Source organism: Podarcis filfolensis (assembly GCF_964270895.1).
Source record: "Podarcis filfolensis genome assembly, chromosome: 5".
NCBI lineage: Eukaryota > Metazoa > Chordata > Lepidosauria > Squamata > Lacertidae > Podarcis > Podarcis filfolensis.
The window spans coordinates 35,302,412-35,325,791 of record NC_139608.1 but is presented as its reverse complement, the minus strand read 5'-3'; the positions used below and the strand labels follow the sequence as shown (position 1 = coordinate 35,325,791).

The 23,380-nt window shown below is 42.4% G+C and overlaps 1 protein-coding gene and 1 long non-coding RNA gene across 11 annotated transcripts in view; one reads left to right on the top strand and one right to left on the bottom strand.

Moving 5' to 3' along the window:
• The window catches only part of FARP2 (FERM, ARH/RhoGEF and pleckstrin domain protein 2), a 69,643-nt gene extending 52,753 nt beyond the window's left edge, over positions 1-16,890 (bottom strand). For 7 of the 10 annotated variants that reach the window (XR_014548069.1, XR_014548070.1, XR_014548071.1 and 4 more), the window contains exons 1-2: positions 13,142-13,369; positions 8,761-8,993 (exon numbers count right to left, since the gene is read on the bottom strand). Coding sequence is in view for 5 of the 10 variants with exons in the window: in XM_083613739.1 (XP_083469865.1) it covers positions 8,761-8,964 (204 nt within the window). In the remaining 5 variants the exon portion in view is untranslated. Of the gene's footprint in view, positions 1-8,760; positions 8,994-12,703 lie in introns of all 10 variants that reach the window. The other 3 variants (XM_083613740.1, XM_083613742.1, XM_083613743.1) reach the window with 2 other exon arrangements.
• On the top strand, positions 13,641-21,717 carry LOC310762643. Its single transcript, XR_014548092.1, has 3 exons — positions 13,641-13,756; positions 20,323-20,847; positions 21,114-21,717. It is a non-coding gene; the product is annotated as an uncharacterized lncRNA (long non-coding RNA).
• Positions 21,718-23,380: the final 1,663 nt, after the last annotated feature.

Genomic DNA, 23,380 nt, shown 5'->3' with positions numbered 1-23,380 from the left:
AACTAACTGATCACATTCAAGCCAAACTTTGAACATCTTGAACGGGTTATCTTCCATCACTTGCCTTTTTAATTAACTGTATATTAATTATAAAAGGGACGCGGATGGTGCTGTAGGACTTGCTGATCAGAAGGTCGGCGGTTCGAATCCCCGGGAAAGGGTGAGCTCCTGTTGCTCTGTCCCAGCTCCTGCCAACCTAGCAGTTCAAAAGCACGTCAAAAGTGCAAGTAAATAAATAGGTACCGCTCCGGTGGGAAGGTAAACGGCATTTCCGTGCGCTCCTCTGGTTCCCCAGAAGCAGCTTAGTCATGCTGGCCACATGACCCAGAAGCTGTATGCCGGCTCCCTTGGCCAGTAAAGCGAGATGAGCGCCACAACCCCAGAGTCGGTCACAACTGGACCTAATGGTCAGGGGTCCCTTTACCTTTATATTAATTATGTCATTTCTGTCTAGTATATAAGTGGTATATTTCAAAATACATTTTCATTTATACACTATCATTGTATGCAAATTTTACTAAAATGGAAGTAGAAGGTTTCTACCAATTTCAATCACACTAGAACACAGCAGGAGTTTCTATTAAGTACTTTTACACAAAAGCTGGATTGTACAGTGCCTTCCTAAGATCTTACAGTAGTGTTAGAGAGAAGTTAGCCTTGACATTTCATGACTCTTCCAACAATCAATTTCATTATAGGGTTGGGATTTTGATGCCAAATAAATTCTGAATGCTAGAAAACACACACATACACACAGTCAAAACTCTCCTAGAACAGTTTCCGTCAGCAGCTATTCCCCAGATTACATGGGATGGAGAGATTATAAAGGAGATGAAGCAACACCCTAAGAGGAAAGATTGCATCATTGGGGCTTTTTAATTTAGAGAAAAGGCAAGTAAGAAATGATGTGATAGAAGTGTATACATGGAGAAAGTGGATGGAAAAGAAAATTTCTCCCTCTCTCCGTCTCACTGACATCCAATGAAGCTGAATGCTGGAAGATTCAGGACAGAAAGTACTTCTTTACATACCACATAGTTAAACCATGGAATTCAGTGGCTCCTAGCTATGATGGCTATGCTCTGCTTCCACAGTCAGACACAGTCATGATTCTGAATACTAGTTGCTGGAAACCACAGGAGGGGAGAGTGCTCTTGTTCTTGGGCCCTGCTTGAGGTTTTCCAACAGGCATCTGATCAATCAGCGAGAGAACAGGATGCTGGACAAAATGGGCCACTGACCTGATCCAGCAGGCTCTTATTATGTTCTTATTTTACAGTCAGACCAAATCATTGTATTTATTGTTCTGGGCAGGAAGGTAATGAATGTTCTCAATCTCACTTACTAGCCATTCCACCTGGCCATTAAAACAAGTATGTAACACTATGCAAGATTGGTACATGAACGTTTTTCCTTTCTCTCATTTCTTTTTCTTTCATATCTATAAGATTGTATGCCACTATTTTGAATTACATACTATTTTGAGTGCACTTGCAGAAAAGTGGTATTTTATTTATTTATTGAATTTATATACCAACCTTCATCTGAGGATCTCAGTATAAAAATACAAAAATATTTAACACAATAACAAAAGAAACAATATAAATGTAGTAGGTAAATGCATTTCATGATGCACTGATAATTAGGAAGTTCTGTGATCCTCTAAAAGCTCCGATTTGTATCTGACTCTCATATTAAGATGATTAAAGCAGCTCTACTCATATGATTTTAGTCAGATACAATCCCTTTTCAGTCATTAAAAAACTGAAGCAAAATGTAATTGAATTAGTGGTTGTTCTTTATTTTTAGAAATTAAATGTCTTCAATGAAACATAACAAGCAAGATTAAGTCAGAAGTATAGCAAAACTGTAAGGACATGAACACACTTTCCTTCTCCAAGTTAAGAAGCATGACTATACATAAGCTGGACATTCTGCACAGAGTTCAGTCAAAAACAATCTTCATTTGCTCTTTTAAATATTTTAATAATTATTTTAGTATTCTTCCTGACAAACTGAGGTCATCAATATGACTGAAGAATAATTGTGACAAGAACGAGGAACACTGTTTCCAGTCACCTAAGCACAGAAAACTATATGACTAGTTTTGCATGACCAAGAAACATGTTTCCTCAACAGCATCCCCCCTACAAAATGTCCTCTGAAACTGAAGGGAGTTTGATAAGCAGTTTGTGATACAGAATAAGCTTTATTCATACAATCACAAAAATGATTTCCACTAGCATTTGAAGAAATAAATATTTCCAGGTTGTGTTAGCTCTACAAGCACTATTAGAGGTCACTTTAGGGTCACTATTAGAGAGTAATGATATGACTTAGGTTCAGTTGTACAAAGGGGGGGAAAGTCAGGAATTCCACTGGACATGCAGAGACCCCTGGGTAAACCCAAAGTACTTCTCTGGATTTCAGCTTCTGCCATCAAAATTACAACACACTACAGTAGATACAATGATATAAAACCTTCATCTGGCTATTCCTGGCTTTTCACACAGAAGACTGAAGAGGCCACTGCCCACAAAACACTGTAGTTTGATACCATGTTACTAGCAGGTAAACATGTCCACAGGAAGAAGAGGAGGAGTTTGGATTTGATATCCCGCTTTATCACTACCTGAAGGAGTCTCAAAGGGGCTAACATTCTCCTTTCCCTTCCTCCCCCACAACAAACACTCTGTGAGGTGAGTGGGGCTGAGAGACTTCAAAGAAGTGTGACTAGCCCAAGGTCACCCAGCAGCTGCATGTGGAGGAGCAGAGACGGGAACCCGGTTCCCCAGATTACAAGTCTACCGCTCTTAACCACTACACCACACTGGAATACATCAGCAGCCTTATTTAAACAATCCATCTTAGCCTTGCAAGCTATGCTAGAAACTCTCAGAAAATGTTTAAAACGGGACCAGCACACAAGACATGATGCTAAGTGCTTTACTGCCTCAGTTTCTTCAAGCTTTTCTGATAAGCTTTAAAATCTGAAGACAGTGTCACTCACACATTTACATGTAATCCAAGAACATGCTACAGACCCATTAAAATCTCATGAGAAAAAAATACATACATACAAATACATATGAACCACCTGGATACTCCAGTTTACTCAGGAATTCAAGTCATCAAACAAGTCATCAAACATGACAGATGGATATAAGATGATGTTTCCACTCAGCACTTCCAACAGCAGCTATTAAGTTAAACATTTCATTTTAAAGAGCAATTGCTTATTCTTCTATTCCCTTCTCACAGTAAACTCATTAAAGTGAAATTATCAGCTTCAAATTGTAGCCCTGCTCATATCTGCTGTTCACAGACCAAACTGGTAGATCCCAACAACACTGATCCCTTTTTTATGATGCTGTGACATTTTGATGTTGTTTTATTCAGTTATAAGTCATAGTGATGCTATTAGGCTAAACAGCAGGATAAAAATAATAGAAAGCAAGGACAAATATAATCCTGCAACTTTTGAGGATTATTTATATAATCCTTAATATAGCACAGAAGTTGTGAATTTATTTTAGTGCTATGACAAACTCATATAGCTCTTCATAATTTTCAGTAATGTGGAATTACTATTTCAGCAGCGCTATAATCCATTACCAGGCAGACAATGAAACAACTACAAAAAGTACACCCGTACGTAAAAAATTGGGAAGTACAGAACTCCAAGAAGGTGGAGTGTGTGTGAAACTATTTTGCATATTTTCATGCTAAACCTATGTGCATAGACTTTCCCCAAGGTGTTCTCACTAGGATTGCTAAAGGAAATGGGATGGCAAGTCCTTGACTTATGCACGGTAAGAATTATCTTAGAACACTGATAACATGGCATGGAGACAGAAATAGCTGGTGAGGAAAAGCAGTACATGCTTTTTGAGAACATTTTGAGAAGCAAAACAAGGTAATAAAGTTTAACAAACATTTTCTTGTGCAATTTTACATTGTATATCAATGTATTCTTATTTTCAGGGGGGAAGATTCTTGTCCTGACCTTCACTGCTTGATGAATAACTTGAACTCTTAGTTCAGTTTCTGATGAGCTATTTAATCAATAAATCAGAATGATAAAAAGGCAAGGTGTGGGTTAGAAGGTACAATAGATGCATAAAAGGTATAGAAACACGGCTAAGTGTAAACCAAGACACGTACCCTGCATCTTCCTGTTGAAGGACAGTGAGGGTATAGTACTTAGCATGATGACCAGCCAAGTCCTGGGATGGGGCAAGCAAACAGGCACTTCTTCAATAGGTTGGGCTTACAAAGTATGTCAACAACAGTGCCTCACCAGTAGGGATGGAGGTAGGATTTGGTGCTGGCTCAGCATCAGTTGCCTCCTCCCTTGAAGGAGACAGTGCCGGGGCCGACTCCACAGCAAGAGGGATCTGACTAGAAGTCCTGGTGTCACAGGAGCGTAAAGCTCCTCTGCCAGACCACTTGGTCCCTCCCCTGGATGCAGCTCTCCAGTCCCTTGATTACCGGCCTCTGCTTGGGCTCAGACACATTTTGGGGTTCACCTCCCCTATCCTGCCAGGACCCTCCTCAGGGTTATCCAGCTTGAACTCCCTGAATTCCTCCCCTGTTTCCTCATAATCTGACCATCTCCATGACACTTCCAAGGACTATGTGTAAATTCTGGGTAAATGCAAATAATTAGAACAAGGAACTACTGTGTTACAGACTAGCAAGTGACAAAGGCTGACACAGTGTGGTCCACAAAACACCACCAAGGTCTCTACTGCCAGCAGGCTCTTAAGGGGCAGTGGTAGCAGCATCTTTTCTGAGATAGTGTCAATGTCAACTGAGTACAGAAACTGTTAATCTCAACCAGTGCTTTTTTCTAAAAAAAAAAAAATGTTTAGGGGTACTCTCATTTTCCTACTAATATTGAAATACTGTCCCTCAATGAAGCCAAACTTAGATTCACAAAATGCTTAGGGGTATGCATCCCCCCCAGAAAAAAAGCACTGATCTCATCTATGTTCTTTTTTAAAAAAATTATTAAATTTTCCATTTTAACAATCCAATAAAAACCACATTAAAACATTCCAAATTATCATACAACCAAAAAAGCTGAACAATCATGCCAAATTATATATCTTTGGGTGACTTCCCATGCTCTGAAGTTCAGGGAGTGATGATCTAATATTGTACTGCATTCCTTAATTTGTCAAATAGTCCCAATAAACATTTCCAGTGTTGATCCTTCATGATCTCAACTATGTTCTTATGAGGTCTGGACATTTATTACAACTAAAAAATGAAAGTACTTAAATGTGAATTAGTAAAAGCAGTCTTTCCAGAAAAAAAAGAAAAAAGAAACCCTCCAGCAGCAAAAGAAAAGGGTAGAGAATGAGATGCAATAGTGCCAAAGCAAGTAATGCTTACTAAACTCAAAGCATGACTTCATGGTACTGCATACCAGTTATGGAACAAAAAATAAAAGTGCAATTGCAGAGAAAAATGAAAAGTGTTAAAGGTACAAAGTCTGGATATTTCTTGGAGGAACAAAGGGGAAGGGTAACTGTTTGACACACCAACACTCTCACAGCCAACCAATGGAAAGGGAAATGAGGCAATGAGGCAATGTCAGCAGTTGGGCACCACAAAGGTTTAGTGGATGTCAGGTTGAGACAGCTGGAGGACAAGAAGTGGAATAAAAGGACAGAATATGCTGAAACAAATTACAGTTAGTTTGACTGACTGCAGATCATCATTTAACTTGAGCCTAGTTTGTTCAATAAACCATTGTTTAAATAAACCAGGGTTTAATACTGGCTTAACATGACATGAGAAGCAGGCCAAAGAGCAGACAAGCTACTGGCCAATGTAGTTGCCAATTAGGGCACTATGTCTCTGTGCTAGATAACAATTTTAGTTGCCCCCAAACGACTCAAATATGTTCCACTGAAAAATCAGTTATAAGGAAATGCCATTACCAGGAACAAATGAGTTCTTTTGTCAAGGAAGCACAATTTAACACAACTAAACCAAGTGCTAGCTGAAGCCCACTTCTTGCTACTGGCTTGTAGTTCATGGGAGGTAAAACAGTTGTTCTCAAAAACGGTTTCAAAAGAAAGTCAAGCCATTAACAAAATGACAGGCTTAACAATATAGCAGTCCAAATAACAGGGAGAATGGAAATTGAAAATTGTTTTTTAAGAAGAACCTGTAATATCCACAGCCATGAATTATAGGTCTCTTCTAAGGACAGATAAAAATAAGCTCAAGGCAGTTAACTGGCCATATTTAGAGTATTCAGAGTCATGACAAACATCTGGCAATGATTCTTTCTGGAATTTTGTCTATTTTTTTCCTACTCAACCAACAAGGCACTGACTATCCTAACATCTTTTTGATTCTTGTAGCACAGTATTTAAAGGGATTTGAAAGAGTTCATCCTCCCCCATTTTGCACATTTAAAGCAGTTAATACTTTCATAGCATACAGCTTCACGAAATAAAACAAATGCATTATGAAAGAATGACCAAAAGAAAAATCAGAATAAGGAAAAGATTGTCTCTGCCAGGGGGAAAAAAACAACAACCTTTTGAGTTAAGTCTATTTCCTTCTTTGGGAGCAGTATGGAATACTGGGCATTTGCCAGATGCTGTCCTAAAAACTACTACATGCTGTATGCACATATTGTCAAAAGTAACTTCACAGGACAAACTCCTACAATGTGTTTACAAGTAGTCAGCTGATGAAATTATTTTAACATCTTTTTCTTTCCATCAGTCCTTCAAATCAACAAACTTTCTTTAGCCTAACTGCAGTTTTGTTTGTGTATTTATGCTTTTATATTTCCCTTTAGTTAGCAGCTGTTTTTTCCTGTATAACCACAGGAAATCACAGCCTCGTGTAAAAACTTCCAGATTACTTCCTGTATAGCTCAATAAACTTTCTGAGTTCCAAAAACAGTTCTTTATTTTAGACCTCAGAATGTAGTGAGTCATGGTCAACCATATACAGATCTGATTTTAAGTAAATCAAGACATATAAATACTGATTTAAGACAACAAGAGCAAAGTGTGCCCATTTTTATACCATGCTTATTGAAGTGGCACATAAACCACACATGATAAAATAATAGCATCTGACTTGTCTAACCCCAACTTAATGGAAGTTTGAAAGCAGGCCATTTTCACTTGTGGGATTCAGACCTTACATAGATAACTTATTGCAACAAGCCAGGAAAACTTAAAATGACTCAAATACCAAACAGTAATTTAAGAAATCTAAAGAAAAAGTATCAGACAATTATTTAAAAAATAGCTAAAGAGAATATTCTAATACTCAATAGCTTTCAAAAGAATTTAAGAATTATTTTTCCACTCTCTTCGTGCAACTGGAAGATGTGTTCTGCAACTGGCTACGTGCATTAACTAACTGCACCCTGATGGCATGTTAATATATTTTGTTAAGCAGTCACAGGATACTTAAGTCACCTCTGGAAAATCCCTTCTAGAAAATCCTCTCCCCTAGTTGTATGAAGGTGGATTACACTGAAATACTCAAAGGAACATACTTGGTTTTCTTTTAATCAGGGTCAGTGATGGTCACAGCATCAGTTAATGCAGGAGGAGAATTCACACAAAACATAGTTACAGAACACAAAATAAAGTACTCACTCTATTACAGTGCATCTGAAAGTGTGGGCAACTAGTCTGTATCAAGAAGTGGAAACATTATTTAGTATGATAGCCAATTCAAACAGCCTACACCAAATGACACATTTGGGAAGCTCCAGTTGTGGGGAAATATGATTACAAGAGACACACATTCAAGTAAAATCTGTACTTCTTTGGCAGTAAAACTGTATATCAAGCTACATTAGATTTTCTTCCAGAAACTTTAAGCAAGAACTTCATATCTGAATTATGCAAGAAAATTTCACCTAGCAATGTTTTGAAGCATTTATGACTAAAGGAATTGTACAACCATTTGTAATGAAAACGTATCCTACATTTATGAAGAAATACATTACCTAAAAGTATCAGGGGTAAATGGCATAAAGCATTTCCCCCACTAATTGCTAAATGATAATCTAGAATGATAATCTAGTTTTGCCTCTCTCCTCCAAGTGAAACTACAGAAAAGATTAATTTAGAACACTCATAAACAAGTGCTTCAGAATTCTTGTTTTCTATCAATATGAGCACAGGCATGATGGGGGTGGGAACAGAAAAAGCCAATTTGGCCCTAGCCAAGGTGTACATTGGCGGTATCCTCAAGACTATCCTGTTTATTTATATATTTCTTCCTCCAAGTTTCATAATATTTAGACATTTTGGTTGGGGGCACTCCTTATCATTAGTCAAACACAGAAAAATGGAAAAACCACTTCACTTCCCCCATTTGCTTCATATCATCCCTCCACCCCATTTAAGAACAGGGGCACTGACAATAAACCAGTCCTCCAAAAAAACAGGACACCTGCTTACATGGCCACATACAGACTATATGGGGAGGTAAATACATTTTTACCATGGTGGTTTAACATTGTTTTAACTCCCACATGTAATGGGGTTTTAGTGAGAAAATAAATAAATTAAACCATGTGTTTGATTTGCTCTTGAGATTCTTATATTTGTAACATTACATGTTGTTCCTATATGCCTCACCAGAATAGCTAAAGACCTTTTAACCTCATTAAGTGCATTTTCTATGATTCACTCCCTTTCTCAAATGAATCCCTTTTCCATGTTGCATACAGACAAAAATCCAAAGCTATACTGAAAGTTTTACCTCAATATCAAGTATCTCCACAGTGTTGTCCAAATGCTTTATCCTTATTTGTAGAGACCTCTCATGTGTTTTAGCAGGTGTTGAGGCTATAGCAGAGGAGAAGTTCTGTCCTGGTTCCAGGGTGCTCACTCCAGAATTTTTCTGGACTCCCAAACGAGAACCTGGAGTCTGCAGCACTCTGTAAGTGCCTTCTATCTCGCCCATTTTCCACCATCAAGCAACAATCCAATGAACTAAGAGAGAAAAATACAAATAATTTATTTTAATAACTTTTAAAGTCAGTACACCATGAATTTGTGCAAAAATATAACAATTAGCTATTGAAAGTTGCTCTACAGCTCTGTACACTCACTACCCACAATGAGATTTTGGGGGCAATTCCTCCTGTTCAGCATGCATGAGTGAGTAATGTAACAACTCCTCTGAACACTGAGATACAAAAATTAAGTCAGTACACATATTCAGGATAGAATTCTGAATTCCAAATCCAGCTCAAGGAAGACACAACACAATAATCTCCCATGAAGATTAAAACATCCAGATGAGAATTGGTGCACACATTCAGGAGGTCACTCTGTATTTGGGGCTCAAACACCAAATCCATTTTCAAAGAAAGTTGTAAAATAGATTGAAATTCAATCTTTGAAGTAAGGATACTAGAATATGTTGCTTTACTAATTACTTGTTGAGGATTTGAAGTTGGCAAGAGCCTCAGAGTTATGTCATCCCTCTCACTACTTCATCTTGGGGCAAAACACAAACAAGTGAAGTGGGCTGTACAAGATGGATTTGAAAGTGGAACCTTCCTAAATCTGTAGTCCACCCCTGGATTGAAGTAGGGGCAAAGTAAGGAATCGGGGAGATTCAACCTGTCCATAATCCAGGATTAATATGGGTGCCAGAATGATGCAGCAAGTGGGTACGTACTAAAGAGGGAAAGACAGAAACAAAAAAATCTAAAACAGATAAAACCTTCCATTTTTAGTAGTGAGGCTGCATAGCAACTCGAATAAATATATGGAACTGTCAAAGCATGAAACATATTCATTACAGCATACTGCATTTTGTGTTAGCTTATGCCAGATAGTAGCATAACAAGTTAATTATGCCATCTAAACAATTAGCCAATAACTCATGAATATGGCAGATTATGAGTACTTCCAAACCTCCCTCCCAATGAAACTCCCATCTTCCAAGCTTAAGTCAATCAATATCAGAAACCCATAACATTTGCAAAGATTGCTCTGGGTATAGCTTTCCAGAATTGAAAGCCAAATATAAGCTCTCTCAACTGTGGCAAGTTTGCTACTTCACAGACAAAATCTCTAATTCTGCTTAATTTAGAAGACCAGTAGCTTGCAACAGGCAAGTGAGGAATGCCAGTTTTAGTTGTCCATTCAGTATAACTGAAACAATAGAACAGTGAGCATATTGTAACCAATTAATGCAGTGTGAGTTCTGAAGCAAGCAGTAATATACACTAGGTTGATTCAGACATTGAGGTTTGTCCAGTCATAATTTCTGTGTTCAACTGTGAGCTATTTCTTGGTGCATGTGTAGAAAGGCACTTTCAGTAACTTATTTTTGTAAACCACTTAAAGGAATTTTTTTACATGCAAGCGCCATATAAATTCTGTTAAACAAACCAACAAAAGCATTTCCTTGCCTTCCAGAGCTTTACTGAGAGACATCCAACACTGTGCAAGCAGACTTCACTTTTGCAATCTTCCCCTCTGAAGTCTCCCAAGAGCCCCCAAATCTGTTCCAGTTAATAAAACCCCCTAGAGCAGATTTTGGGGTTGAAGTGGGGACTACCCATTAAGTTCAGGTATATCTTCTGGGAACACTCTAGAGCAGGTGGGGGCAGAGGTCTACAGGATGTGTGTGGAGAAGTAGGAAAATCCTATTGCACAATCAGGCAGGCTTCTTTGGATGTAATCCATTAAGTCCAGGTCTATCTTCTGGAAACAACAGACACATTTATTTATTTGGACAAGGGGATTGCAAATGGAGTTGTGATGGGTGAGCTTTAGTATCTCTTTTGCAAACAAATGTATTTTTAGTATGTGTATTTAACTACTACCTGCCCTAAACCTCCTAAGAAAGAACAGGCTAATACAACATTCCAAATCAATAGCTAGAATAGAATCAAAGTACTTTAGCTAAAATAAACTGTTAGATATAAGTAGCACGGTATGCTTGTAAATTTCCATCCTCAAAAAAGTTAAGTGTTAACTGTTGCTGCCCAAGCCTCAGCAATAACTGATATAAACCTTTTTGTGCCTGCCTTGCATGAGACTTGGGGATAAGCAGCAGCACAAGAGTATCCTAGATGGAAGATAACTTTTCAGACATTGTATCAGAAATACTGTATGTGACAAGACAGCAATTGTAAATGAAAATGCATTCTTTATCAACAACAGAAAGCCCAGAATGGGTTAAGAAAAATATTAATCTTCATACCCTCCATTCAGGGGGGGAAACACAATTGTTGCAAAACATTATCAAACACAAAAAGTTATCAAAGGATACTGTAACAAATACTGTATACAGAATCTACTATTCCCCCAAGCCTACAAGAAAAATCCATGTGTGCCGCTGATACAGCTGCAAATGCAAATTTGGACATACATAAGCTTTACCACAGCAGTGCTACCTAACTGAAGTCCCAATTATACAAATGATGAAAGACTCCAGCTAAAAAGCAAACCAAACCCACTCAATGGATGGAACAACACTAACTCCCCAATCCATAACCTTGAGGGGGTTAGAACTGCACAGAGATGCCTTCCTACCAGCAAAGGGCTTCACTAGTCAGCGAGAAACCTCCTCCACAGAGGCTTCTGGCGCACCTGCTGAAAGCTCTATGGGTGTATTTCTACTGCTGGCAGTGTTCCTGCTGGCAGTAGCTGGCAATAGGCTCTGAAATGGGGCAGAGGTGGCCTTGGATCAACTGCATGAAGTCTACTACAATATAACTAAATGTCTACAAGAGATATAATTTACTAGACTAAAATAACTTGGCAGAAAGGGGATTTCCAAGTATCAGGCCATTTTGAGACACTTACAAGCCATACAGAGTATTGATCCAAACAGAATATTGATTGACAAGATCAATACAGCAAAACAAGAACTGGATCAGTACACCTATCATCTTATACTATTAGATATTTCTTTTTGTAATATTTTTCTTTTAATTTCATTTTCACACTATGAAACTAGATGCCAGAGAAGCTGCAGCCTGAACAATCCTTTTAGGAAGTTTCACATAGTGCAGATTTTCAGGATGACATCTCCATATAGCTAAGACTTAACTCTGAAATTCACATGTAGAGAATCTAGTTTAGTATAATGTTTGCACAAGTAAGTATGTATCACTGTGTGTCTGCACACTGGCCATAGCTGGAGTATAAATAATGGCACACAGTAAGGTACCAGGAGGTTTCATGGGGAAGCTTGTACCAAGCCTGTAGGGTGGGGTCTGCGAGCATTATTTTTTTTGCAAAACTCCAAAACATAAAGCACGTAGGCTCCTCATTAGAGCCGAACGCTATCAAAGGCTGGGTTGCATACATAATTAGAAACAACTATGTGAGCATATGGCCACCTAATTACCGTCCTTTGAAAGTAGTGTGTAAGTAAGTACTCTACAAGCCTTCTAGAAGTGGGGGGGGGGGGAAGGAACCCTCAAGTATACCCTTTGAAACCAACGTCTTGGAAAAACTGACGTTATTTGCACCAAATCAACCATAATGAGAGCAGCATGCGCCAGGTGGTGTTAAAAAAAACGCGATCCGGGGGAAGAGCCGCGTCTCATATTTAGGAACAGAGCTCGAACTGGGACGGGAAGGCAACAAGAAGTTCTAAAAGCATGCAGAACTGCAACACACTTAAGGATGCCCTCCTGCATATCTCAGAATTACACAGCCCACTTGTAACACACCAGGTTTGAGTCGGGCGAGGCAACCGGACAGCAGCCACCGAAAACCGTTCCTTCAACGCCTCTCGGAAAGGGACTCTGCGCTGCTCGTCCTTGCCCTGCCGCGCCCCGCGGGGGATGAGGGACGCGGCCGTGTTTCTCTCCCGAGCAAAGGTCGTGTTTTCTGCCGCTGAATTCACGCCCCTCCCGCCCCCGACGGACTGACCTCCCCCTACCCCGCAGCTTCCGAGTCCCCTCGGGCCACGAAGCCGCCGAGAGAGGCTGGCGGCGGCAAACCGAAGCGGGAAAAGGGGGCTGCTGAGGTAGCGCCCCCCCCCACTCCAAGCAACTCCGAAGAGAGGGTAGGAGGCGCCCAGCCCCGACTTCGACGGCTCCCGGGCGAGGAATGCGCCCTTCCCTAGCTCGCTTCTTCTCCTCCCTTCCCCGCAGCCCCGCTCTCACCTCAGACCGACATCTCAGTCGACGACCGCACCGCGAGACGCAGCCGCCTCAGCTGCGCGCCCACTTCCCCGCTCTCGCGCGCCTCCTCGGCTTCCCTCCGCCCCCCCCCATCCACCCCTCAGGAGGCCGGCGCCATCGCCGCCACCCCCTCGCGCCAGAAGCGCCTCTCTCATTGGCTGCCGCGGAGTTCCTCAGGCAGGGCTCCAACGGCCCTCTTTCGCGAGCCCCGAGTCAGCAGCCTCGGCGGTGGGCGGGACCTGCTTACTGGGCGGGGCTCTTCACTCCCGGCTACGGGTGGCTCGAAGGAAGAAAAGCGAGCGAGGCGCGGCGACGGAGTTAACAGCCTTTACCGGAGGCTATTAAACTGCCACAGGCGCCACCATAATAAGGGCACTGAGGAGTAATGGGGCCAAGCGAAGGACCTCTCTCCTGACTGCCTCGGTCAGAGGCTGCCCCATAACCGCCTCGCGCTCGACCCCACGGGAGCCCTTCTCCGGCCCAACTGCCATTTCTGTCTCCGCAACCACACCTCGCTCGTCAGTGCGAAGCTGGATCGGGTTGAACCGGTGAAAGCGACGAGATTTTCCTGCCAAGCTTCTTTGCGTATAAGGGAAAGTCACGGCAGCCACTCCCCAGATGCCTGCAGCTCGTGGGGGTGGGGGAGAATGAGGTGTGGAGTAAAACAAAACTAAACTAAAAAAAAAAATCAGACACGACGCCTCTCTTCGCAGCTGATGCAAAACAAAACAAAAATAAAATTCGGGAAGTCTCAAACGTGTTTGTTGTACAGTAATGCATGGCCCACCCATACGTTCAACAACTTGAGACGACAAACGTATGTGAAGTTGCGCTTTTGTCTTTCACAACTGCGCACTCAAAGCCGAAGAGAAGTTGAAAATCATTGGCAGTTTTTATGCAGCGTCAGTAGAGTTTTACACGCAACTTGAGGGAGGAAAACCGCTTTAAATTAAAAACCACTTTAAATTAAAATTGTGAACATCATCGGAAATAATTGCCTTCCTAATTAGATCAAGCAGGGTATGATGATCCTTATACCCAGTTTTCTTTCTCAGTATTTACAGGGGGTATAATGCTCCTGTAAATGGAAAATGCAAGGACCTTTCTGCACAATTACCGTATTTCATATTAAAAACGTATTTGACATGGGACAAATGACAGCATGGATCAGCCCTTCAATTTAGTTGTAGAGGAAGATTAAGAGGAGGAGTTTGTGGAACAAGTGGGTTTACAGGAGCCTAGCTTTGTAGTTTGATCCTAGGTAATGCATCAACCCATACCTAACTGATAAGCAAGGGAAAATAATACTTATCATTCAAAATAATGTGGAACATTCTTCCTGTTGTGGATGACTATCCCTTTCCCCTAAGTGTCTCTGACAACATGTTTCCATAATCCTATTGCATAAGCAATATGTACTTTTCAAGGGTGGTGGCTTGATATATTTATTTAAAGCTTGCTCTATATGTTCCTGATAGTGCTAAAGAGTTATTATCATGTTTTGAAGAGTGTTGCTCAATGTGTGTTGGGGAAGAAGGGACAGAAATCACAGAAGAAGGGACAGAAATCCCAGATCTAATGAAACAAGTGTATTGGACTATTTTTCTTCCTTTTCTGAAGAGGTACAACGATGAGCATTTTATCCAAACACTTAATATACAAAATTCCATTAAAAGCTGGGCTCTTTTTTAATCAGAGAAAAAACTGGGTGACCCATATTTAAATATACAAATGGAAACAATCAGGTTCTATTAACACACTTCAGATATGATGGCAAGATTGCCATCTTTCACATGTATTATGCATGATTAAGACACAATAATAAGTCCAGACCAAATAAGTTTGCAATTCATATTATTCTTACAAGTGTATCTTATTTTAATTGTTAATTAGCCAGTAGGCACCCAAAAGCTTATATAAACCAATGCATGATGTTAACTTTTAGAGGCGTCTATCAGATCTTTAGGGCAGGTGTCCTCCATATGTTTTAGTCTATAACATCTATCTTCCCTGACTTGGCTGTGGGAGATGAGGCCAGTGGAAGTTATAGTCCACAGCATCTGGAATGCACCATACTGGTATCGGTGGATTAGGGTGCCAAAAAGACAGTGAACAACTTCTAAAACAATAGATGGCTTTGTTCAGGGGTTTTGTCTTCTGCCAGTTTTGACACACAACATAAAAGGACTGCTGAATCAAATCAAAGACCTGTCTAGTACAGCATCCTGTTTCCCACACTGGCCAACAAGATGCCTACAGGTAGCGCACAAGCAGGACATGAATAGCCCTCTAATGCTCTTGTTCTCATACAACTGGTATTTACAGCATGTGGTATCTAAACTTAGAGGAGATTGCTTATAGCTATCTATATAGAACCCTTACTACTATATCCACTGTCAGTGAGCCTTTGCCCATTTACAGGTACGGTTTGAATCCAAACCTCATCTGAAAATGGACTGCAAAAAGGCTTGCTGAAATTACTGATCAGCTGCTCAGTGGTTACAGGGAGTCCTTTTGAATTATGAATTTTTGACAAGAGTTCTAGTCAAAAGCCTTTTGAAAGTCCAAGTATATAATTTTTACCAAATTTCCCCTGTCCACATGCTTGTGAAGACTCTCAAAGAGCTCTGAAAGGATAGTGAGGCAGAGCTTTGTAGAAGCCATGCCATGTTGATTCTACAGCAAGTCTTACTATTAAGTATGATCAATAATTTTATCTTTAACAAATGTTCAGATAATGGGCCTGTAACTTCATAGAACCAACCTCTTTTAAACACTGGTGCCACATAAATTGATTTCAGTTCTTTCATGGATGCCAAGCTTTGGGGCGAGTTATAGCTTTTTGTTAGAAGATTGACATTTTAATCCTTCAGTCTTTTTAGAATGCTTAGGTGGATTCCATCCAGATCCGGTGATTCGTTTTCATTCAAGGATCATAGGAGTTTGGTGGTTGCAGCAGATGGGATAGTCCAGACTCACCTGTACAGTATATCATTACAGCTTCCATTTTTTTAAAAAAAAAAACAACAACCCTAAACTATCTAAACCTTTAACTTACAGTAGAGTAAGGGAAAACATGCAAGCTCTGTTCTGTCAAATTGCTGAGTAAGACAATCTCACCTTAGCTCCCGGTGTCATTGCTCATGAATGTTAGGACACCAAGGTGATTAAAACACTAAGGTGACATTTATTTTTAATTATTTTCCTTTCCCAGAATGAATTATAATTCTAGTATCAATTTAAGTGCTTGCTCCTACCTCCCACATCAAATAAACAAGACTCTCTTGCCTGGCTTTGTGCCTGCATTTCCTGACTGATACAGCAGCTAATGTAGTAAACCTTCTTAAGTGTCGAGGTCTCTGTCTAAGGCAGGCCTGCATAGCTTGGGACACACCTAGCCAAATGCAGCCTATTAGATATGTACTGTGGCCTGCCAGGTTTGATAATGTCCCGTTTTTGCAGTAGCATACTTTTTCAGGCCCCTGGTGGGTCACAGTACATAAATTTAATGAGCTGTATTCAGCTTGGTGGGTCAGCAAATAATATAGTGGGCCAAGTTTAATTTTACTTCAGTTTGTATCATGAGTTTAGTATTGTTCCTTTTAAAACTGAAGTTTAGGAGCTAAATTGTATTATTGGGTGGAAAGGACAACAGCAACCATTAGAAAGTGAGGTAGGAACATGAACATTTGAGAGAAGCAGAATTCCTTAGAAGTGCTAACACACCCTGTCATTTGTGCTGTTTGAGAGAGACTTCTGCCCACATGAACCAATGTAGTTTTCTGAACTTAAAAGAGTATAATCAAAAATTACTGAGGTTTATGTTACTTGCACTCAAAATGTCCAATTTAGCATTTTCTAAGGACCCATGTGCAGATGTCCTACTTGTGGTGAAAGCTTCCTCTCCCCATCACAGCAGCTCTATGTTCTTGATGAATGGCCAAGAACAAAAGTCTAAATTTTGCACACCACGTGGTCCACCACCACATGGTCCACACTGAGGAAGGGTGTGGTGGTATTTAAAGCAACACCCTTGTGTGTCTCTGTCTGTCTGTCTGTCTGTCTGTCTGTTTATCTGTCTAGCATGAGAGGGAAAGATTTATGCCCGAATTTGCTCAGTCTGCCTGTGACTTGAGGACTCTTTGATACAGGGCACAGAGAATGAACTGAGGACCTATGGCACCCACACAACTGTGCTACTAACCACAACAGCCTTCCGTGGCAAAGGTGCAATTGGCTAAAGTGGCAAGTGTTCACTCTGTATACAAGAAGCATCAGTGCCTGCAGTGGTTCTCTGTAGTTCTCAAGATGCCATGGGGCAATGCCTTGCCAGCATTTGAATAATTTGCTTATCAAGAAGTGCCACTCTCCCTTGTGTGAGGCAGGGGCTTGATGCCTGTACTCTCAGCTTGATGTTGGGATGTCTTCTGTCCTTTTTCAATTTGCTTTGACCTGAAAAAGAAATATAAATAAAGAGAAATATTAGAACCTGGGATCATTCAATGAAGCTGAATATTGGGAGATTCAGGAAAGACAAGAGGAAGGATTTTTCCGCACAGTGTATTTTCTTAAAAAAACAACAGTGGAATTATCTACTGCAAGATGTAATCATGGCAATCCACATTGATGGCTTTAGACAAATTCATAGAGGAAAAGGCTATCAGTGATACACCTTAGTGGCACAGCCAGTCTTACTAGCATAGGCTACCCCATTTCAGACGAGCTTGCAAATAAATGAATGGAAAATTTGTAGAAACTTCTGTAAACTTGTTGTTCCATTAGTCAGGGAGAAGTTTGCACAAGCAGAGCTGGGTAGGTCAAATTACTGAAGCTCGAATAACTAACATTTTTGCAGGGCACCAGCAACCACTGGTTTTGAAAAACAAGAAATATGTCTATTCTAAAAACAAGTTCCCATTCTTTGGAGCAGGGATGGGAAGCTCACAGGCTGTACCCTTGCTCCTCAGATATTTCTATAGCTCACCCCCACATTGGCCTTTTAATAAAAACAAACATTGAAATCTATTTCTTGCCCATTCCTCATCCATACAGTCCTTGCTAGCTGATTTCATCCCTGAATCAGGCACCTCTTCCATTTAAAAAGGTTCTATCCTTTCTGTCTCTTGGGTGCCACCACTGATGTCACCTTCCACCATGAACACCCAATATTTCCCCCACTGGTCTTTCTCAAGGGAAGGGCTATGTCAGGGAACTGCCATCAGAGGCGAGAGGTGGAAAGGCAGTTGTGTTACAGGGAGCCTCCGAAGATCTTGCGAAGCACTTCCTCCTCTGGCGAGGAGGAAAGCCCTGCCTCCAGTGGGGAGGGGGTGCAGGGACCAGGAGATGCTAGGGAGAGCCTCAACACTGATCCTGAGCAAAGCGGAGGGGAGGCAAGTCCCCCTTTGCCAGCTCCCACTCTGCGCAGTAGGTTTGGCTGCAGAGAGGGGAGGGAAAGGATGGGGGTCACACGACTGTTATGCTGGGGGAGGTACAAGGACCGGCCACACCCATATTCTGCTAGCGACTGAGCAGACATGGACTTGCGACGCTCTGCACTGTAAATAGTTTGTATTAATAATAAAGCCTGGAAAAGATAGGTTGGAGTCTTGCCTGTTTGCTCTCGAGCAACCACACCACCACCTGACAGGCTAGCAGCAGAGAATGGGCTGAGTGGGTACCACTGTTGGAAGCTGCTCCAAGCTCCTTACAGCAGTGGTGGCCAGCAACCTTCCCACAATGAGAAGAGCTGTGTCTATTACATGGTGATGGACCATGGAGAAGTATAAAGAGGCTAGAGAAAGGGAGACAGGCTGGCCAACCCCCAAAAAAGGTTCCCCACACTTGTCACAATGACTCTCAAATCCATTATTACATCCCTTGCAACTTATTTCATACTAGACCAAAGCAAAGGCTTACACAAGCTTGTGAAGAGTAGGATGGGACCAGTTGAAAGCATCAGTGAGAAAATTAAGCAAATGCATAAATAAGAAGCTAGCGCTGTAAAGGGAAGGGGTTTGGGAAGACTACAAGAAATGAAGGAACAAATTTAATTTTTAAAATTGTAAGAGACAGAAACACCCCCTATATCATATACATACATTATATTATAGTTAACTGTAAATATAGCTTGTCCTCTAAGCCTTTACTGTACAAGTTAGCAACAGGGCTCATGTAAGAAGTTATTTTGAATTGTATTGTGTAGATACCAACAAGCACTACCTACTTTTATTCAATGCCTCAAAAAGTATATTTTATAGCAGCACATAATCATTTTCTTTTTAATCCTTTAAATAATGGGAGCATATTTAGTTATATTGTTGATAAAATAACTCTATTATTGCAAACTAATTGATTTTAATTGTACTTACTGGTGATAAAACAGGTTTATTGTTTTAGCTAGCTCTTATAAGAAAAACGTCATTCTGCAAACATACTGCACTAAGCACAGATATATGTTCAAATGCATACATGCTCTGCAACTTCTCTTTCATCAGTTTTGAAGTTCAAACGCCTTGTTACTTCCTAAAGAATAAGCTTACAGAATATGAAGCAAAGAAAACAAGGCAGAAATACCCACTGAAGTGATCAAAACAAAGCTAGCAAATAATGTATAAACAACTCTTGTTCAAAAGGAATAGACCAAACAGAAAGGGAGGAGCAGCAGCATTATATGTAAAGAATGTGTATATTGTGAAGAGAGCCATGACCTGGAGCATGGAAGGCAGATTGATAGGAAATGGGCAAAACTTTTAGGAGAGGAAAACAGCAGTGACCTTACTGTGGGTGTCTGCTATAGATAGACCTCCAAGCCAGACTAAAGACTTCAATGATGTAGTTGTTTCGCCGTTTAGTCGTGTCCGACTCTACATGACCCCATGGACCAGAGCACGTCAGGCATTCCTGTCTTCCACTGCCTCCCACAGTTTGGTCAAACTCATGCTGGTAGCTTTGAGAACACTGTCCAACCATCTTGTCCTCTTTCAAACATTCAAAAAGGAGAAATATAGTAGTCATGGGAGATTTCAACTACCCTGATATCTGCTGGAACTCAAACTCTGCTAATAATGTAAGGGCCAACAAATTCTATTAGTAGTAGTAGTAGTAGTAGTAGTAGTACACCGCCCTTCAGATCTCTGACAATTTCATTTCCCAGTAGGTGGAAGAAACAACAAGGGGATCATCTATCTTGAACCTGGTCCTCACCAAAAGGGAGGAACTGATGAAGTGGAAGTACTGGGAACCTTGGGAGGAAGTGATTGTGTCCTCTTATGTTTCATGATACACAAGCAAAGGAAAACTGAGTGTAGTCAGACATGCACTCTGGACTTCAAGAAGGTTGATTTCAAAAAGCTTAAGGAACTACTGGGTGAGATCCCATGGTCAGAAATACGGTAGTAGAAGAGAAGGAAGTCCAAGATGGTTGGGAGTTTCTTAAAGTTTAAATATTGAAGGCACAAATATAGACAATTTCAACAATAAATAAAAGTGGGATGCATCTAAAGAGCTAAGATTTAAGAATGGCATGTATAAGAAATGTAAGACAGAGGAAATCACTGAGGAAGAGTATAAACGAGTAGCCAACAGTTGAAGGGTGAAGGTCAAGTAAGCCAAAGCTCACAATGAGCTTAGGCTTGCAAGAGGTTGTTCAACTATGTTAGGAGCAAGAGGAGGAACAAGCAAGTACAGTGGTGCCTCGCAAGACGAAATTAATTCGTTCCGCGAGTCTTTTCGTCTTGCGATGTTTTTCGTCTTGCAAAGCACAGTCCGTCGCAACTGCGCCTCTTCAAGCGGCTTGAAGAAAAAAGCGAACAAACTCGCAAGACGTTTTCGTCTTGCGAAGCAAGCCCATAGGGAAAATCGTCTAGCGAAGCAACGCAAAAACCGAAAAACCCTTTCGTCTTGCGCGTTTTTCGTTTTGCGAGGCATTCGTCTTGCGGGGCACCACTGTATGCAGTAGGTTCCCTGCGTGAAAAAAACTGAGAAAAATACTTTGTGATAACAGAATAAATGATGCAAAGAGGAAGCTGCAGCCAAGGTAGGAAAAGAGGTGGTAAAGAAACACCTAGCTACTTTAAATGAATTCACATCTCTAGGGCCTGATGAACTGCACCCAGGGGTATTAAAGCAGCTTGTGGGTGCAACTTCAGAGCCTCTGTCTGTAATCTTTGAGATTTTTTGGAGAACAGGTGATGTCCCTGTGACGCTCATCCAACAAAGTGTGGTATGTTGCTCACGTGAATGGGGGATGTTTCAAACCAAATCTTTTAAAAATGTGATGATGTATCGCCCTCTTGTGGGAAGGATTCCTGATTGCATGATACCAGAGGAATAAAACAGTATTTCACATTTACTCAGTCCCACTCTACTCAAAGAAGTTTCCTCCCAAGTCCTACATACTGTACAGGTGTGCAGCTAAATTTGAGTTCTGGCACCAGTATGAATTATCTATATTAGTTGGCATCTGTCTGTCTCAGGAGATAATGGAGTAGTGCTCCTTTTTGGGGGTGAAGTTGGAGAGCTACAGCGCTGGCTGTGGCTGTAGAGCTCAATATGGGACAGATGTGTTTTGTTTCAACTGGGGTAGAAGAACTGCTGCTGCTGTTTCAACTCTTATCCACTGTTCATATTCAGAGCTTGTCCCATGGTGTTGGAGAACAAATCCAAAGTGGAAACTTCAAATTTTAAATCAAATCGTTGCATGCTAGCTATATATATTCAAATATTTGCTTCATCACTTTACTTGGGCTCCCAAACTTGAAGCAGTAAATACAATGCAAGTTGTTTTTTTCTTCTTGTTTTATCTCAAAACACTTGTCTTTTGCCTTCAGTTTGTCCTGCTTACATTCTTATCTGCACGCAGCACACTGGCTCCAAGTTCAAATATATTACCGTATTTTTCGCACCATAGGACGCACTTTTTCCCTCCTAAAAAGCAAGGGAAAATGTGTGTGCGTCCTATGGAGCGAATGCAGGCTTTCACTGAAGCCTGGAGAGCGAGAGGGGTCGGTGCGCACCGACCCCTCTCGCTCTCCAGGCTTCAGGAAGCTATCCGCTAGCCATGGGAGACCCAGCTCTCCCACGGCTAGCGGAGTGCTGCATTAATCCCGAAGCTTGGGGCGTGCGGAGCTCAGCGCGCCCCAAGCTTCTGGGTGCCGGCAAGGTCTCCGCTAGCCGTCTAGCGGAGACCTTGCCGGCACCCAGAAGCTTGGGGCGCGCTGAGCTCCGCACGCCCCAAACTTCGGGATTAGCGCAGCGCTCCGCTAGCCGTGTCTAGGCTGCGGATGGTAGCCTGCTTCCCGGAGCGTTGGGCGCCCTGAAAGCAGAGCGCCCGGCGCTTAGGGAACATATCCGCAGCCTAGGCAGCCCTGCGGGAGGTCCCGCAGGGCTGTCTAGGCTGCGGATAGCAGCCTGCTTCCCGGAGCGTTGGGCGCCCTGAAAGCAGAGCGCCCGGCGCTTCGGGAACACATCCGCAGCGTGGGGAGCCTTGCAGGAGTTCCCCGCAGGGCTCCCCACGCTGCGGATAGCAGCCTGCCGCCCGGCGGGTGGGGCGCCCTGAAGCAGAGCGCCCCTCGCGCCAGGCAGACATCTGCAGCGTGGGGAGCCCTGCAGGAGTTCCCCGCAAGGCTCCCCAAGCTGCGGATAGCAGCCTGCCGCCCGGCGGGCGGGGCGCCCTGAAGCAGAGCGCCCCTCGCGCCAGGCAGACATCTGCAGCGTGGGGAGCCCTGCAGGAGTTCCCCGCAAGGCTCCCCAAGCTGCGGATAGCAGCCTGCCGCCCGGCGGGCGGGGCGCCCTGAATCAGAGCGCCCCTCACGCTGGGCAGACATCTGCAGCGTGGGGAGCCCTGCAGGAGTTCCCCGCAAGGCTCCCCAAGCTGCGGATAGCAGCCTGCCGCCCGGCGGGCGGGGCGCCCTGAATCAGAGCGCCCCTAACGCTGGGCAGACACCCGCAGCGTGGGGAGCCCTGCAGGAGTTCCCCGCAAGGCTCCCCAAGCTGCGGATAGCAGCCTGCCGCCCGGCGGGCGGGGCGCCCTGAAGCAGAGCGCCCCTCACGCTGGGCAGACATCTGCAGCGTGGGGAGCCCTGCAGGAGTTCCCCGCAAGGCTCCCCAAGCTGCGGATAGCAGCCTGCCGCCCGGCGGGTGGGGCGCCCTGAAGCAGAGCGCCCCTAGCGCCGGGCAGACATCTGCAGCGTGGGGAGCCCTGCAGGAGTTCCCCGCAAGGCT